Genomic DNA, 19039 nt, shown 5'->3' with positions numbered 1-19039 from the left:
ACAGCAACGAGGAGTGGAGAACATGAAGGATGAGAAGTTGGCTGTTGTGGAGGACAAAGCAACAGCATTGGGTACAGATTGTAGTGACTGGATCGTGTAGCACGTGTTTGCTGATAGAGCGACGGATAAGCAGACAAACAGATAGACTGACACTGTCACAGACAGATGGATAGACGGACAGATGGACAGATGGACAGACTCATACAGACACATGGACAGACTTACAGACAGAGAGATAGACAGGCACACAGACAGACAGATGGATAGACACACAGACAGACAGATGGACAGACAGACAGACAGACAGATGAACAGACACACAGACGGACAGACAGACAGATGGACAGAAATGGATGGGACAGACAGACAGACAAACAAACAATGGACAGATAATTGACAGACAAGCAAACAAACAATGGATAGACAGATGGACAAACAATTGACAGACACAGACAAACAATGGACAGACACATAGACAAACAATTGACAAACAGACAGACAGGTGGACAAACAATTGACAGACACAGGCAAGCAGTGGACAGACACACAGACAAACAATGGACAGACACACAGACCAACAATTGACAGACAGATGGACATACAGACAGACAGGTGGACAAACAATTGACAGACACAGGCAAGCAATGGACAGACAGGTGAACAAACAATTGATAGACACAGGCAAGCAATGGACAGACAGGTGGACAAACAATTGATAGACACAGACAAACAGTGGACAGACACATAGACAAACAATTGACAGACAGGTTGACAAACAATTGACAGACACAGACAAGCAATGGACAGACACACAAACAAACAATGGACAGACACACAGACAAACAATTGATAGACAGACAGACAAACTATTGACAGATGACAAATGTATCATGAATGGTAAATACACCACACACACACACACACACACACACACACACACACACACACACACACACACACACACACACACACACGCACGCACGCACGCACGCACGCCTATCTGCCACACTCACGCACTTTCTTATCTAAACTCATTTCAAGTCTCTGTTTGTCTATTGTGTCCTTTTTGTGGTGTGAAACACAGAAGTTGCATGACGTCGATTAGTTTGTGTTGGATGTATTTCATGTGTTGCAGGGTTGAGGCGATCGAATGGCTACGAAAGGAGACGATTGTTACTTCTATTATAATACTGAATGTCTGAAGGTACAGTTGATATAGTCACCAATCATGTGAATTATTGATTAATAATTTATTAATATAAATTAATTGTATGCTATTTATTTATATTGATAAATAAAAAATAAATAAATAAATAAATAATTTGCATACAATTAATTTATATAAATAAATAAAAATATAAATTAATTGTATGCAAATTATTGATTTATTAATTAATAAATAAAAATAAATTAATTAATAATTTGCATATAATTCATTTATATAAATTAATTGTATACAATTTTTTTTGTTATTTAATAATAATTTATTTATATAAATTATTTGTATGAAAATTATTTTTTATTTTTTGTACGTCTTGACTGTCGTCTTTATTCCAGGGTGACCAATGCCCTTTCCGTCACAGTCAAGCTGCACTCGGTAACAACACTGTCTGTACGTTGTGACTACAAGGATCGTGCTTTCGATCAGCATGTCCGTTCAGACATATGCATATCACTGTGAATGGTGACACTTTCATCTATTTCTCACATTCTTGTGAGAATGTCGAATGTTTAGCCGTTGAAGAGTGAGTTGTTGTGTTGCTTTGAGATTCAACCAAGTGGCTGCCTCAAGTCCAACTGTCCTTTCAAGCATTTCAAGCCGAGAAATGTGAGCACACTGTGAACGAGCTCAATGCCGGTGATGTCAACGACACAGCCAGTTGGTACGACGTTTTAATTAATTAATGGGAGAGTTTAGGGGATAGCAGCATGTACAGAAAAGTGGGCAAATGGTTGGACTTAATAGACAGACAGAGGGAAAGAGACGGATGATGGGAAGTTGATTGGATGGAAGGGAAGACGTGTAGACAGATGGAGAATCAAAGATGTTTGGATGGATGGACAGACAGATGGACAGACAGATGGACAGACAGACAGACAGACAGGCAGATGGACAGACAGATGGACAGACAGACAGACAGACAGGCAGATGGACAGACGTAATAGCGTTGAAATTTTAAATATATGTATTGACAGACAGATGGACAGACAGACAGACAGACAGATGGACAGACAGACAGATGGACAGACAGACAGACAGATGGAGAATCAAAGATGTTTGGATGGATGGACAGACAGACAGACAGACAGATGGACAGACAGATAGACAGATGGAGAATCAAAGTGACTAGCATCCACCCTGTCCCGACTCTACTTCCTGTCTGTACAGCATGACGCAACTTCCACGTACGGACGGGACGGACAAAATGGCACTTATCTATAGATGTTTGGATGGATGGATAGACAATGGACAGACAGACAGATGGAGAGGACAGACAGAGAGATGGACATACATACAGGCAGGCAAATGGACAGACAGAGAGACAGACAATGGACAGACTTACAGACAGACAGACAATGAACAGACAAGTAGACAAACAGACAGAAAGATGGACAGACAAGTAGACAAACAGACAGAAAGATGGACAGACAAGTAGACAGATGGACATACAGACAGACAGGCAAATGGACAGACAAGTAGACGAACAGACAGAAAGATGGACAAACAATACACAGACAGGAGAGAGAGAGGACAGACAGAGAGATGGACATACAAACAGACAGATGAACAGACAGACAGACAATGGACTGATAAGTAGACAAACAGACAGAAAGATGAACAAACAATGGACAGAGAGATGGACATACAAACAGACTAATGGACAGACAGACAGACAGACAGTTGATTGGCTGACAGATTCATGAATGAAAGAAGACACTAATCCTGTACAATCTCTCCATCCCTCCACAGTAAAGATCTACATTTTGTATTTTGTTTCAGTTGCTGTCAGACCGTCTGTTCGTGCTTCTACCAACTTGGTTCAAGCACAGGACACGGAGACGCCAAATTTCCGTGAGAATCACTCTTGTGTGTTGCTTGGCTAAATATCAGTAATGAGAACTCGTCTCTTGTGTCAGTTGGAGTTGTAAAGGAAGGGATGACGTCTCTATCAGCCCAGTCAGACAACAAAGGAACATCAAATTTGACTGTTAGTGGGCAGATAGTCACACCAAGAAAACCGATAGGTGAAGGTGTGTGTGTGTGCGCGCGCGCGTGCGTGTGTGTGTGTGTGTGTGTGTGTGTGTGTGTGTGTTTGTCTGTCTGTGTTTGTGTGTGTATGTGTTTGTCTGTATGTCTATCTATCTATCTGTCTGTCTGTCTGTGTTTGTCTGTGTTTGCCTGTCTGTGTTTGTGTGTGTGTGTGTGTGTGTGTGTGTGTGTGTGTGTGTGTGTGTGTGTGTGTGTGTGTGTGTGTGTCTGTCTGTCTGTCTGTCTGTCTGTCTGTCTGTCAGTCTGTCTGTCTGTCTGTCTGTGTCTTCCTGTGTGTGTGTGTGTGTGTGTGTGTGTGTATGTGTGTGTGTGTGTGTGTGTGTGTGTGTGTGTGTGTGTGTGTGTGTGTGTGTGTGTGTGTTGTGTGTGTGTCCAAGTGCCTGGATATTATCCTTGCTGTCCCGGATTTCTTGTACACGACGCGCTGTGCAGAAAGTCAACAGTAACGATTCCGGTATTTGTACTTCTTGTTTGATTCTATTGTGGTAGCATCTTTCTTGGCCTCAACCTGTGTTGAATATGTGTGTGCTGTTAGGAGCATCTTCTTCTGCGTGCAGTTTGGCATGGAAATGGTCTGCTAACCACATAAATCAGGAATTGGGTATAGCAATTGAGTTTTAGAGCAGCAGTTGAAAAAAATTCTTGGTACGTTTCTAATAAATAAATAGATTTTGGGCAAGGATTCAATTAGCAAGATTGATATTCTAAACATTTGTGTGTAAGCAATGCTAGCATGTATACCTTGCTTTGTCAACATTTGCTTAATATTTAATTTAAAGAATTTTGAGAAATTTTTAGAATAATTTGACGTGTGCTGGGTTTGATAGTTAATTAATTCAACATCTAAAATTTAGTTTCAATCATTTGTCTGTTAATTTGCAGTTTGATAATGATTTATACAGCCTACATTGATTGATTTGTACTGCCAATTTATATATAGTCAATATTATTGTATACAGGCAATATTGATTGATGTATACTGTACAGTAAATATTGATTGATATATACATTAGCAATAGTGTTGAGCTTAACCTTGTTTCGAAGACTGACATTCTCTATTTCAAGTTAGTCAAGAAGCAGCAAAACCTCTATGTGGAAACATGGATTATTTTGGTGACCTGGTTCTTTAGTGTGGACATAGACTTTTTTTTGTGGATAAAACCCCATGATGCAACCAGTGAAATTATTTGGCATGCACTGCTTGTAGATAACAAGGAATTCAAACGAGAACTAAAACGAAGGAGCGAGCAATAATAGTCTTACTATATATCAATCGATATTGACTGGCTGTATAAGATCATATTGACTATATATAAATAGACTATAAATCAATCAATGTAGGCTGTAGAAATCATTATCAAACTGTAAATTTACAGACAAATATGATTTTAGGTATAATTTTACATGTTGAATTAACTATCAAACCCAACACACCTCAGATTATTCAAAAAATTTCTCAATTTTAAAAATTAAGTATTAAATAAATGTCGGAAAAGTGAGGTATGCTATACATTCTTTACATATACTTTACATGCATACGATACATGGTTTGGTTGCAGCCAATAATACAGAATGAGGATGTGCATGTGTAGAGGTATGGTTGGCGGGTGAGGGTCGCCTTGTGATGAATTTGAAGCTAAAGAAGAGATCTCATTCTAGGAACACTTTCACTTGAGAGAGGACTGCAATTTGCCTCTGTAATTTTTGGAATAAGTTTATTTCTTGTGGCAGGGTACAAGACCTACGATACCACAAATATGACTCAATGTTAACTAATTAAGTTGTCAATATTACAGATAATCGTGAAATATTGGATTGGCTACATGTATCGATCAGTATCGGCTTGTAGTGGTCTAGATTATCAGTTATTGGAGAATAAGTAAAACTGTTTTATCAGTGCAACTTTAGCAAAAAAGGGTTATTGCACATGTTCCAGTGCAGGCGTGTATGTATGTTTTGCCTTTAACAGCCAGTACTGCAAAAATGGTGCAGCTATACTTTTTTTGTGGTGTTCTGGACAGCGACAAATGTCCATATATATTGATCCCTTGAAAATCAATGGTTCAGCGAGTGTGGTCCATGTCATTACACTGTACAAGTAACCAGTTCATGTACTGTACAGTCTTTTAATTAATTGATTAATTAAATGAAAAATTTTACTGAAGAAATGCTATGCTTAATATTTTGCATTGTGTGTAGAACATGTGAAGAAGATTGCATACATTTGGAAGGTTGGATCAATGAATGGCATGTCAAAGTAGTGGCCAGCAAAATCATGCCACTATTCAAGCTGCTAGTGCAACAGCTGTGACATTTGTTTACCAGTTTACGATGCTGTATAATTCAATTCTAACCAGTTAGTCATTACCGGTTGGATATAATAATATAAATACACACACACACACACACACACACACACACACACACACACACACACACACACACACACACACACACACACACGCACACACACACACACACACACACACACACACACACAAAACCACATATATAATAAGCTAAGTGTATACTGAGCACTGATAACAATCTGTGGCATATCAGTACTGAGTAGCAAGTGAAATAACAACCTGTTTGTAGTTGTGTGTGTACAATGTTGCATTTAGTAACTCTTGCATACTGCTTCAAGTGTGCTTTAGCGAATTACGGCTAATTAGTAAAATTCACGTACATATATATACCTGGGAGGCAATGGATTTGGCTTCATGTATTGCTCGGAACTCTCTAATTCCTTCAAGATTGAATACGCCAAATAGGAATGCACCGGCTTGAGTGTTGTCTCCAGCCTGCTCATTGATTCTTCCAGCCAGGTTTCTACAGGCAGACTCACTGGGCATCATTGGGCTACTGTGTGGGTCGCTAGAGTGAGTGGCTTTGGGCACAGTGATGAGCTGGCCCTTCTCTGGACTCACATTGGGAAAAGTCAGTATCGTACAATCTTGTCTGTTTAGGTGTCTAGCGGACATAGATGTATTGAAAAAGAAGTAGACACGTGATGGAGTGCAGATGAGTTTCATGTACGTGTGCATAAGTACGGCTTCACTATTTAACCTGCCCTTGAATGTCGTAAGGAAAGAGCTCGAAAACTTGGCAAACATGTCGCGAAATCGAAAAGAGCGCGAAAGAAACAGGCGGGACTAAACAACGCACTTTCGACTGGATTTGGCGCGGATTACGTAAAGCCGGCACGTGAAGGACGGGCTTATGGCACGTGCAGATTACAGCGTATACGGGACGTTTATCCGGGTACTAAAGAAAGTGGGCCCCAAAAAAATTCGCTAAATAAGGGCGCGAGGTCTGTGATTAGAGGTCTGGAATGCCGAGGCTAGACATTAAAGATATCACACAACTTTATTCTCTTTCTTTACTAAATTAGCTAGATTTGCCGTTTTCAAAAGCGTCGACTTTACTACGTCTGACTATCAAAAAACTAAGCTAAAGTTTGTTCCAGAATTAAAGTCAGTTGCGGCTTTGGGGAGTGGCTTAGGATACCTAATTCCCTAAAATGTACCAGATGCTCTATTGTTGTAACAATCACTTTCGGTGTCTCATTACCTCTGTTGGAATACTTTGCCAGTAAACTACGAAGGGAACAAAGCCGACAGTGCTGTAGAAAACGACAGAGAGTTATGGTGGCTGTACCTAGTGTGTCAATTACTTTCTCAAACTGTTTCTAGTTACTATTTTAGGGCAACATACCAATCTAATTACAGTAGGTACGCAATTAGAACAGTACATGATTGACAAGACTCCACCTTCTATCTCATTATTTGACCGAAAGCATCACACCTACAAACAAGAGACGTCCGTAATAGACCTTTTCACAGGGCGTGGCACTGACAACGTCATCACCTACGGCGCGCCGGTTTGGTTCGCTTTTGATGCATTGGCGTTTGTTAACCGCGTGAGTCTAGAGCCAAAGCAACAAATTTTTCTTTTCGAACTTTAACCGGTGCGTATAGCGATGCATCGAATCAGGTGAGGCCTCATTAGGACTCGGCTCTCGTGTGTTTTGCGTGTTTTGCAGTGATGAACAACCTCTTTCTGATCTCTTTCGTGACTCTACCGCGTCATTTTGAGTGATGATTTAACATTTAGACTTGACAGACGTCAAATGCGAGTACAAACGTGCGTACGTAATCTATGATGCGCGTTCTGTGTGGTACGCACTTACCAAATGGTTTGGTTTGTACCTCCTGAATACTTCCTAGAAAAGTGCATCGTTTAGGAAATGACTGACGTGAAGAGGAAGTCTTTAGACAAGTCTGGTGGTACTGAGAGGTAAGAAGAGAATGCTTGATTAATATTAAATTTTCATCTTGATATAATGTCCTCAGCTGTACGTGGCTGCCATATAAATGAACCAGTCACTCAGTGTTGCTGTACTGTGTTTTACCTTTTGGAGTGTGTAGTTGCCGTGCCATCATGGTTATTTGCTGTGTTCTTGGATGTACCAATGTATCTGCAAAGGGGAAATATTTGAAGTTTCACATGGAAATTTTTGTCACATGGATAAACTTCATTGCCATTTGAATGACGTTGACTGGTGGTTGCCAAGGGATACTCTACATTGAAGTCTACCACAGTCATTTAGAGAGACTTTCCCGAAAAAGACCTGCATCATTGATGCAATGTAATTATTTACAGAATGTCATTCAGATAGGGGTTTGCAATCAGCTTCCTTCTCCAGATACAAACACCACCACACTGTGAAAGCATTGGTTGCAATATCGCCATGTGGTCATGTTATGTTTGTGTCACGACTATACGACTATGTACTGGTGCCATAACAGATAGGGACTTACCAAGCAGTCTGGTTTCTCAATAAATTTGTGCGTGGAGATCAAGTCATGGCAAACAAGGGTTTGTTATTGCTGACATTCTCATGGACGTTGGGCATCTCTTGTGCTACCTCCTTTTCTAAAAGGAGGAGGTCAGTTTACTGAGGAGCAAGTCATTAATTAAATGCCGACAAGTGGCTTCTCTTAGAATCGACATAGAGGGATGATCAGACTGATAACGAACCGTAGCATTTTGCAATGTATAAATAACACTTAGTTCAAGCATGGATCTTTTATATAAGGTATTTACTGTTTGTTCATATCTAACAATTTGCATCCACCTCTTGTACTATAGATTTAATTTTTGTACGGTAAACTAAATAGTAATTAGTGTCATTGATATCAATTTTAGTTTGTAAAGGTCAATATACATTGGCTCTTGTTATCATTCTGTACTCTTGTGTGTAATGCTCCAGGATACACTACCACTTGCTGTTCAATTTCATTTTCATTCTGTACACAATTTTAATAGTAATACTCAATTATATTACTACAACATTAATTAATTGTATTAATTAACAGACCTTTATCTACTTGCTACCTAGGGTCCTTTCATTCCCTAGACGCCGCACTTTCTATGAAGTATTCAGGAGGTACAAACCAAACCATTTGGTAAGTGCGTACCACACAGAACGCGCATCATAGATTACGTACGCACGTTTGTACCCGCATTTGACGTCTGTCAAGTCTCAATGTTAAATCATCACTCAAAATGACGCGGTAGAGTCACGAAAGAGATCAGAAAGAGGTTGTTCATCACTGCAAAACACGCAAAACACACGAGAGCCGAGTCCTAATGAGGCCTCACCTGATTCGATGCATCGCTATACGCACCGGTTAAAGTTCGAAAAGAAAATTAGTTGCTTTGGCTCTAGACTCACGCGGTTAGCAAACGCCAATGCATCAAAAGCGAACCAAACTGGCGCGCCGTAGGTGATGACGTCGTTAGTGCCACGCCCTGTGAAAAGGTCTATTGAATAAAGCAGACATAGAGCTTTCCAATGGCACCTGTATGACGTCAGTTCGTTGGTTACGAGTCAGCAACCCACATTCGCCCAACTGACTTTAATTCTGAGAACGGACTCTACTCTCTGTTCGCTTTGACTTTGCGCTTTGAAAATCTGTAATAACTTCTGCGCAATATGGCGGACAGTGACGATCTTGGTATTGTTCGAAACCGCAAGTTCCCGGATTTTCTGTAGTTAGGGTAACGACGGCGTATGTATTACACAGGCGGTTTGATAAAGCTTTTGCATATCAAGAGCCGTTAGGGTTCTTAACTCATTAAGTAGGTATGGTCTTACAACAAGAATGCTGCTAATAGAGGAAGCAGCCAATTAGCAAGGTCCGCTGCCTTGACATCAACTCACAGTTGCTCTTGTTTCGCAAGTAGCTGCTTAATATTTCTGACTCCTCTTCTCGTTCTGTTTCGTCTTGATAGCCTGCGACTTTCTCTACTGTTACCTAACATCTTTGTATTGTAATATGACCTCTAGAATGTACAGTTAATGGGATATCACTTAACATCTGAGTGTGGTAAACAGATACAGCTGCATCACTAGTCACTTCCGAGCGCAAAGTCAACGCGAACAGAGAGTAGTGTGACCAACATGCATGCAAATTAGCCTACTTGACAATATCTGCCGGAGACGTGGCGGACTATGCCGGACAGCTGCCCGGCTTGGTCCGATAGTGTTCACAAATTGAAATAGCACTTTCCCTGCTACACACAATACGTCAACGTCACGTGACAAATTAGTCGTGCATGCAGCCTGACCCTTTTCAAGCGAATGGTATAAATAAGCATAAAAATAAAAAGCATTTTGAGAAAATGATGGCTAGGTAGGGATGGGTATGTACTTAATCATGCTGATCTCCTACATCACAATCCAGTACTGTGAGTGTCACACACGACTGCTGCGTTCTAGATAATTAATTTAGGTAAAAAGATTGTGATGTAGGAGATGAGCATAATTAAGTACATACCCATCCCTACATATCAATCATTTTCTCAAAATGTTTTTTTTATTTTTGCTTTCGATATCAATTTGATACATTGATGTGCACACGTGTACACTGTACTGTATAGCAGCAAGCCGGGTTTAGTTGATCAGTCAAAAGTCAAAATCGATGGAGCCTAGCAAGTCTGCTTCAATTCGGATTTTCCTTCGCATTTTAGGTATCGGAAGTGTTCCGCGCCGCATCCATCCAGCGTTCGCATGTCTGAATGGCCAGGCCCGTAGCCTGGCTTCAGAAGTGGGCGGTGCGTAATACACCAAAATAGACCAACGACGACTATACATGTTACTTGATAGTCTTCCGAATTATCTATATTTACTAGCTGATTAGCCCATTCTTCGCCTGGGCAACTTCTGTTAATTAAAACAAATTCTCGCGTCTAGATAATTGGGGCATCATACAATTTGCTTATTGGTCGGAGAAAACACAAAATACCGGATAATATGTAACCCTGTCTAAGTGACCAAGTATTCGCTTGCAGCTGTTTCGACAGTCACGATTTAGAAGAAGCTTTCGCGATTCGTCGAGTTTCAAGCCGGCAGCAGCTTCGTCGTCTCTTACCTGCTGCTATGTCAACTTTTGTGAACTACAGACGAACAACAACGCATAGATGCAGGGGACCTGCAAACGACACCATGCAGTTGCTATTTCAAAGTGAGAAAAGGCTGCGTGATACTTTAAAGGTGGAGCGCAAAATTGCAGCGGTTTGCAAGCGTATGAGGAACAAACATTTTGTGGCGTTACGAGCTACAAACGAACGCCAGTGCAAAGCGAAGTACAATAAACCAGTCACCGCCACTCAAGGGCATTAGTTGCTTTCGAAGTAGAAAAGATCGCGTGCTTTAGGAGTGAAAAGGACCACGTGTCTAGACGATACGGAACAAACAATCATACGGCTGCGTCCATGGAGTACTCTTCTTTAGCTATATAGACACTACAATTAGAAACATATTATATAAAAATGACGAGAAATGTAGGGATTGCATGAAAACAATAGAGAGAATTTGACATAATAGGAGCGCATACGAATATAGAGGCGCGCTTTGCGTACTATACGCACCAGTATATATATATATATATATATATATATATATATATATATATATATATATATATATGTATACGGGCTTTTATCATGGCGCCGCCAGTAGTTTGAATCTCTGCCGTGTTCATTCGCTTTTCTCTTGTACTTGCTCTTTCCACAGTTGTTTATTTCAAACGTTTAGCTTTCTAACACTAGTGTGAACGTACTTGAAGACGTCTTTTTATTGACGGGACGATATTTGTTGATCAACGGCAACTAGAGCACGCAGTGTGAGGACATGGCTCAACCTTCTTTATATACAACCGTACTAGAGGCAGACGGCACTGAGAATGGTGATGATGATGATGACGACAACGGTCGATCCTCTTTTTCGGCTAGGCCTGTATCTGGATCTTGTTCTTGCCTGCTCTGTGCTACTGTTTTCCTGGATGCGTGTTCGCATTGGCTTCATCTAAATGCAGAACGCATTTCAAGACTTTCGTTTTCTTCTTCTGCCTTTTTGGAGGAACACAGACGTAAAGTGTGTTCTGTTTGTGGTTTTGTGTATGCCAACAGATGGAAATTTTGTCGTCGGTCTCAAGGTGCTGGTCGGCCTAGGTGTAGAGGTGTTATGGTTTTACCAAGTGAATCCAAATGGGCTTCTAAAATGGCTTCTCTTGAGTCATCACCTCATGCGGCAAAGCATGTGTCTTCTCATATGATAGGTGCAGAAGAGTGTCTAGGAAATTCCTGTATTTCTGTTGACCTGACGAAAGATGCACAAGTCCTGGAAGACATTACTTTGGTCCCTGCTGATCCGGCTCTGGAAGGCGTGAAAGCAGCTGCACAACATGCTTGTCCATCTTGTCTTCCTGAATCAGACACTTTTCAAGCAACAATGACGGAATATCTTCTCTTCAGGTCACATCCATTTGTCATATACCGAAACGAGTTCGACCTCTTCTTTCAGAAATCTTAGCATTAGAATTTCAACAGTCTGTCAATAGCGATTTGTGGGGTTTTGTACGTTTGTCTCTTTTTGCTAAAGCAGTTTTGAGACCACCACTTCGAGGAGGTAAGAAGAAGAGGCATGTTGTAAGTGCTTGTCTACTCTCACGTTTGCAACAATGGCAAGCAGGAGACCTGGTATCTTTATGGATCGAAGCTAGAAATGATGCCATTCATAACATCAAGGTTCGCAAGTCGTTTACTTTGTTCCAGAGAAACACACGACATGCCTTGTTTCTGGCTAGTGAGGGTCGCTATGGAGATGCTATGCGGTCATTGAGATCTAATGGTTATGCTCCTGTAAATGATTTGGATTCTTTTGAAGAACTCAAACTTCTCCATCCTTCTCAACCATTGCCAGAATGGTCTGATAATATACCTCTACCATTATGCGTGAATTTATTGTCAGTTATGGAAGCACTGCAAACTTTTCCTCGGGCCTCCAGTCCAGGACTTTTGAAGCTTCGCTCCCAGCATTTGCTTGATGCCACCATAGAAACAACGTCACCAGCAGGGCAGGAAGTTCTCGAGATCCTAACTCGTTGGGTCAATTTTGCTTTGTCTGGCAAGATGAATAAACGAATTTCTGCATGGCTTTCGGGCGCTCCATTAACAGCTCTGTACAAGAAGCAAGGTCGTGGTGGTGTTCGACCCATAGCAGTTGGAGAGGTTCTCCGCCGTCTGATAAGCCGAGTTTGTTGTACTGCAGTCAAATCTAAGCTCCCAGAGATATTTCTACCATATGGGCAAGTAGGTGTTGGGATTTCAGGTGGTTTGGAGGCAGCTGTTCACTCCTTGTCTAGTCTTATTGATACTTATGGTAACAATCCAACTTTATGCTACCTCAAGCTTGACATGGCAAATGCCTTTAACAATTGTCATCGTATTCCTTTCCTGCAACGCCTACATAGGGATCTGTCCGAGTTATTTGGTTGGGTTCAATGGTGTTATCATACGGAGGCCGAACTAAGGTTTGGTCAGAATCGACTAACATCTTCGGCTGGTGTTCAACAAGGGGATCCTTTGGGTCCTATGCTTTTTTCTCTGGTCATTCTAGAGCTGATGGACGAAATTGGTGCACAGGAGGGAATATCTATGAATTTGTGGTACTTGGACGACGGATTCTTCGTTGGTCAGCGTTCCACTATCGCTTCAATGTTAGAGATGGTAAGATCAAAAGGGCCATCTTATGGACTCCAGCTCAATATGTCCAAGTGTGAGGTCTTCTGGCCAACTGGAGATTCTACATTTCCAGAATTTCCATCAACCATTGAACAAGTAGCTCAAATAAATGGAGGTGCTGAGCTCTTGGGTTCTCCAGTGTGGGGATCGAACGATTTCTTCCAGAATGGCTTCTCAAAGCGAATAGATAAGATTTTGGAATGTCAAAAAAACCTTCAAAGTCTTGAAAATCCTCAGGTTGAGTTACATTTGTTGAGATCATGCCTTTCATTGTGCAAGATCAACCATCTCCTCAGAACTGTGCCACCTGATAAAGCCACTTCTCAGTTGCGGCGCTTTGATGTCAACTTAAGAAAGAATCTTGAAGGAATAGCTGACTGCTCTCTTCCTGAAAATTAATGGAAACAAGTCACACTGCCAATTTGTTTGGGCGGTCTTGGTTTGAGAGAAGCCTGCAGAAGTGCCCCTGCATCTTACCTTGCCAGTTGTAACTCCACTCGTCAATTGATGTGTCGGTTCCATTCTCTGCTTTCTCAATTGAAAGTGTCATTTTCCATCGTAAACGAGCACAATTTTCAGGAGAGCAGGTTGCTCATGAACGCCTATGTCAAAGTCTTCCAGACACAGCTCTTAAGACTGAAATGACCAGTCAACAAAGTTTGCAGAGTAGGCTGGATTCTGATTTAATTAAGTTCTTCCCTCAAAGATTCTGCTAGTATTCGAGATCGCGCTAGACTGAACACCATTTCTGGCCAACATGCTGGTGCATGGTTGCGGGCATTGCCAAACCTAAGCCTCGGCCTCGCCATGCCCAGCAAAGAATTTAGTGTTGCTTTGAGAGTCTGGTTGGCCATTCCAATCTTCAACTTGCCTTCTGATACCAAGCGCTGTACATGTGGTGCAATCATTGACAAATTCAGTGATCATTTATTGGGTTGCAACCAAGAGCAGAATCTGAGAATGAAGCGTCACAATGCACTCTATGAAGTAGTCTTCAATGCACTCCTAGTGGATGATTCTCGTTGTCGTCGAGAAATGCGATGCAGTAGCACAAGCAATTCAACACCTGGTGATATTTTTCACCCGAATTTCAAACATGATCTTCCGACATATTTTGACTTGACCGTCTGAAACTACTTACAGCCATCCTACCTTGTTCAAGCAGCCACTTGTTCAGGGGCAGCGGCTGCAGCAGGAGAGATTGAGAAAGATCAGCGGCATGATGCGATGGTTTCGAACACTGGAGGTATTTTTCATTCCCTTGTGGTGGAGTCTTTAGGATTATGGACACCGAACAGTTTACAAGTACTTAAAATTATAGCGCGAAGGGCTTCTTTTCTGAACAATGCTAGTATCAGTAGATCGGTTTGTAATTTGCATCAGCAACTGTCTGTAAAGCTATGGTTATACAATGCTAAGATGGTGTTATGTAGAATAGCTTTAGATGGTAGAGTTGATCCCAGTTGGGATCTGTAAGAAGTATAAACATATACATGTCTATATATATATATATATATATATATATATATATATATATATATATATATATATATACTAGTACTACCCGCCCTATGGGCGGTGGCAATCTGGGTGGTGGCAATCTATCGCTGTACGCCACTTCTGCAAAAAAGACGCACCTTCCGTGACACACGGACGCACGCACGCACGCAAAAGCGGCCCGGTGAGTCGGCGCATCTTGCACTCTGGGAATTAGAGGATGGCGTACAGTGGCTGGCGAGCGCATGTCACATCCGTATACTCGGCTAATGGATTGAGCAAACAAACTCCAGACCGTAAGCCACAGCCAGCTTACTCCGACTACAGCCAGCGCACCCAGACGATGCAGATGATGGCGCATCCAGACGATCAATGCAGATGAAGAGCAGACCAGTGCACGTCACATCCGCATACTCGGTCAATTGAATAAGCAAACTCCCGCGCATCTCAATCTCCCGCGTATCTCAAATCATGCACGTCACATCCGCATACTCGGCACTTCCGCGAAGACACATTTGCGTAGCAATCTAATTTTAGGTTAAGTTCAGCCCCCGAAGCAATCCGACGCGACCGTTCGTCTCAGACTACGATCTTCGCCATCTCAGATTTTTCTCACCTAAAACGTCATGATCTATTTGTGGAGAAAGACGTCACTTCCGCGAAGACACATCCGCGCATCTCATTTCAGGCCGCCAAAGTCTCGTTTCGGGCCGTCGGAATCCGACGCGACCGTTCGTCTCGGACTCCCGATCTCGACCGGCCCACCGCGTTTCGCGACGATCCGAGACCGGCGTCGTGTCGATCGGCGCGTTACAGACAAACAGACAGACAGACAGACATGTGGACATGTGGAGAGGTGGACAGACGGAAGAAGGCGTTTCCGAGCGTTCGTGTATTCTAGAGTATAACATATACATATTTACATATATAAACATTGGATCGAAAGCGGACCTTCACGGAGGAGTGGGCGGTTCGTTCCCCAGCCTACCCCCAACCCCTGCCTACGGGCCTGTTGTTATCGGTTGCATTGCTGGCAAGCTACTTGAAGACTTTCCAAGCTATTCCACTGGGAGGACATGGAAACAAGTCTTGAATTCAAGAAGATCACTTGTGAATTTGGCATAGCTAGTAGCGCAGTGGCTGTGTTGCTAGCCGTCGTTTTCTGTGTGCTTGACATGGTGGCTAATCAAGCAGGAAGCGAAGTGTCAACTCGTCGACCAGTTATCATAGTAGCCAGCTTGCTGGCCGTCATTATGGCACTCGTCTGCCTTTCTGCTTCATTTACTTGTAAGTCGTTAGCAGAAGCATATGAAAAGGAAAGATGAAGCGTCCGTCTCTAGGCATGGTGGGGTGATATCGTTGTGAGAGAGGTGTAAGATATCGTGATATCGTTGTGCTGGTAAGAGGCGCAGCCATTATCCTAATTTGAATTTTTACCTCCGTCAGTTTTCCAATGACGACGTTCATTTGCCGACTTGACGCGACCACTTACCTGAGCCAGCCTGCATAATAAAGATGTGACCGTGAACAGTGGGCGGAGCCCGGCCCAGCCCATTATGGCCCAGGAGAACCGACATCCGGCGCGAATTCTGGACTTTAGATCAAACTCCGGCTCAACTCACCTTTCACGTGGATAACCACTAGTCTCGCGTAGCCAGACCCCTTTCGCCGCGGCCTCCCCGGCGAAATGGGGTCTGGTGTACTGCCTTTGATGTCGCTGTGTGCCGCGTAGCCAGAAATCGGCTATCTAAAGACCGGATTTTGTTTCTTAAACGCTTCACTAAAGACGAGACTGGTATGCACGCAATGCAATCCTATCTCAATAGCTTCTCTTGTTTCGTAGAGAACAACTCGAAGACTACAGCTAGAGTCGTTGCTGTTTGTGAAATCTGCATGTCTACGGCAGCGATTAAACGCGGCCGCGGGGACGTTGACGTCGACAGGCTTCGATTTCATGCAACCATGATCGACGTCGTACGATCTAGCGTTGTGCGCTCGTGTCACAACGGAGACTGAATGCGAACGTACTGGATGGATGCGAACGTACTCAGTGCTGTTTGCTGTTTTTTGACGTCTAAAGCGACCGCAGACAGTCCGGAGTGAGCGATATCTGGAAGGGCTTGGAGTTGCATGACGTCATCGAAACAAGATGAGTCGTCTTTCTGTGTTTGGGTAATCATTTCATGTGTTTTGTGCTTTGCTTTGGTGAACACATACAGTAGCAACCAAGAAGAGACCACGTTGACAGAAATCCTGGACGTCCCAAGGTGGTACAGATTCGATGTGTTGTTTGGAAGAGCTAGATATTACGCGTGTTTCTGCAGCGTAACTTCCACAGTATGTGGAGCTTCAGGGAGACTACTTCCATCCAACTGTTTTCTCTTGCTCAACAAGGTGATAGCATCTGGTGGTTTCATCAAACACAAAAGCACGTCGACATGTCAGACAGTTATGTTCTATTGCATGATTTATGATATGCACGCAGCGCTACATGATCTAGAATTCTAGACAGTTATTACAACATGCAGTTATTTATTTCACTGGAAGGTCAAAGGTACAGCAGTTACCACAATCACAACTAAGTGCACAAACATCACAACAACCACATCCTTTTCCTGCACTGTCTTCACTACCCGCAAATAGAAAATCAGCAAATAAGCACTTCCTACCACAAGTTGTAAAATTTTGTCCATACTTCTTCATCGAGGATGAAACTGTCCTGTGCAAATGTCCATATACAAGCAGTGCAGTTGCTGTCAAGCCATCCCTTCCAGCTCGCCCAGTCTCTTGGACATAATCTTCAATGAGTCTTGGAGGACTCCAATGAACAATCCACCTAATGTTGGGAATGTCAACACCCATCCCAAATGCTGTTGTAGCTATCAGAACTCTCAATGTGCTGTCTACTTTACTAAATGACATCAAAACTTTTTCTTTCATCTCGACTGTGGAGGCACTCGAATACATATCAACTAGACGAAATTCTTGCAAATCAATACAATCTGATGGAAATGTAAAGTGGGATCTCAACTTTGATCTGAGCAGAAGATACAGTGACCAACAGTTGTCGTATTTAGTACAAAAGATCACCATTTTGGGGAAGATGTTTTGCATATGCCTCAGACCTGTGGCAAGTTTAGAACTGAAGTCATCCAGTGATGTCACTGCTTGAACAGCATATCTTATGTTGTCTCTCATGGGCGAAAGCCCTACAACACTCACATTTTCCATAGACAGTCTACTCACAACATTATCATATGTGGGTTTGGTTGCTGTAGCTGACAAAGCCAAGATCTGAGTCTTTTCTGGAAGTAAATTTCGAAGAGTTCCTATCATAGCGAATGCCACACGAAACTTGTCTCCCCTACATAATGACAAAGCACAAACTATTATAAATATACATATATGGAGGGTATAGTATTTTGCAACAGTGAGGCAGGTAATATATTTACTAACCATGTCTTTACACAATGGGCCTCATCAATGACAAGAGCAACAAGGTTATCTTTGTAGATCTTCTTTAAAAACATTGTTCGAAAAGTAGGATTGCCCAAAAGGTTTTCTGGGCTTATAAAAACTAATTGCACTTTGACTGTCAAGACTTCCCCCACAGCGTTGTCATCAGTCTGAGCTTCTCCTACAAATTCACACTTCAATCCTCTAGGAAGCAGTTTGGATTTCTGATCAATCATGAGTGACGTTAGAGGGCTGACACACACAACAATACTGCCACAATGACCTGCGCAGCCATAATTAATCTGGTTATTGTAACAATGTTATTACATGTAACAAGTGTATATGTACCCATCTAAGAAGAAATTAACTATGCATGTGCGTATATTTAAAGAGCGTCGTCTCACCTCTCATTCTGTCAAAGACAACAGGAAGCAAGCTGTAAATAACGGACTTGCCATAACCGGTAGGCAGTATTGCAAATGTATCAGATCCCTCGACGAAGTGTTTGATGGCCAACAATTGCTTATCTTTCAAGTCTGCAAACCCAAGCTGCTTTCGTGCATACTCAATGGCTTCGTAGATATCCGACATTTCTAGATTCTAGATGTCACACGCGACGGGTTTAGAATAAGTGAGCCTAGCTGTCCGCGATATATCTTAATCAGTAAATTAAATATGGTCGTCTAAACCTTGCATCTTAAATTGTCAATTAATTAACTCTAA

The 19039-nt window shown here is 42.2% G+C and overlaps 1 protein-coding gene and 1 long non-coding RNA gene across 2 annotated transcripts; one reads left to right on the top strand and one right to left on the bottom strand.

Annotated features, from left to right (window-relative positions):
• Window positions 1-1124: 1124 nt before the first annotated feature.
• On the top strand, window positions 1125-3246 carry LOC134185007 (uncharacterized). Its single transcript, XR_009970727.1, has 4 exons — window positions 1125-1204; window positions 1558-1883; window positions 3002-3073; window positions 3139-3246. It is a non-coding gene; the product is annotated as an uncharacterized LOC134185007 (long non-coding RNA).
• Window positions 3247-17392: 14146 nt separating this feature from the next.
• On the bottom strand, window positions 17393-18907 carry LOC134184100 (recQ-like DNA helicase blm-1). The gene is made up of 3 exons (XM_062651715.1): window positions 18721-18907; window positions 18317-18599; window positions 17393-18224 (listed from the first exon to the last, which is right to left on the bottom strand). The coding sequence occupies exons 1-3, from the start codon at window positions 18905-18907 to the stop codon at window positions 17393-17395; spliced, it is 1302 nt and encodes a 433-aa protein (XP_062507699.1).
• Between the last annotated feature and the right edge of the window lie 132 nt (window positions 18908-19039).

This window comes from Corticium candelabrum, chromosome 9 (assembly GCF_963422355.1).
Source record: "Corticium candelabrum chromosome 9, ooCorCand1.1, whole genome shotgun sequence".
Lineage (NCBI taxonomy): Eukaryota > Metazoa > Porifera > Homoscleromorpha > Homosclerophorida > Plakinidae > Corticium > Corticium candelabrum.
This window is presented reverse-complemented; position numbering and strand designations above follow the sequence as displayed.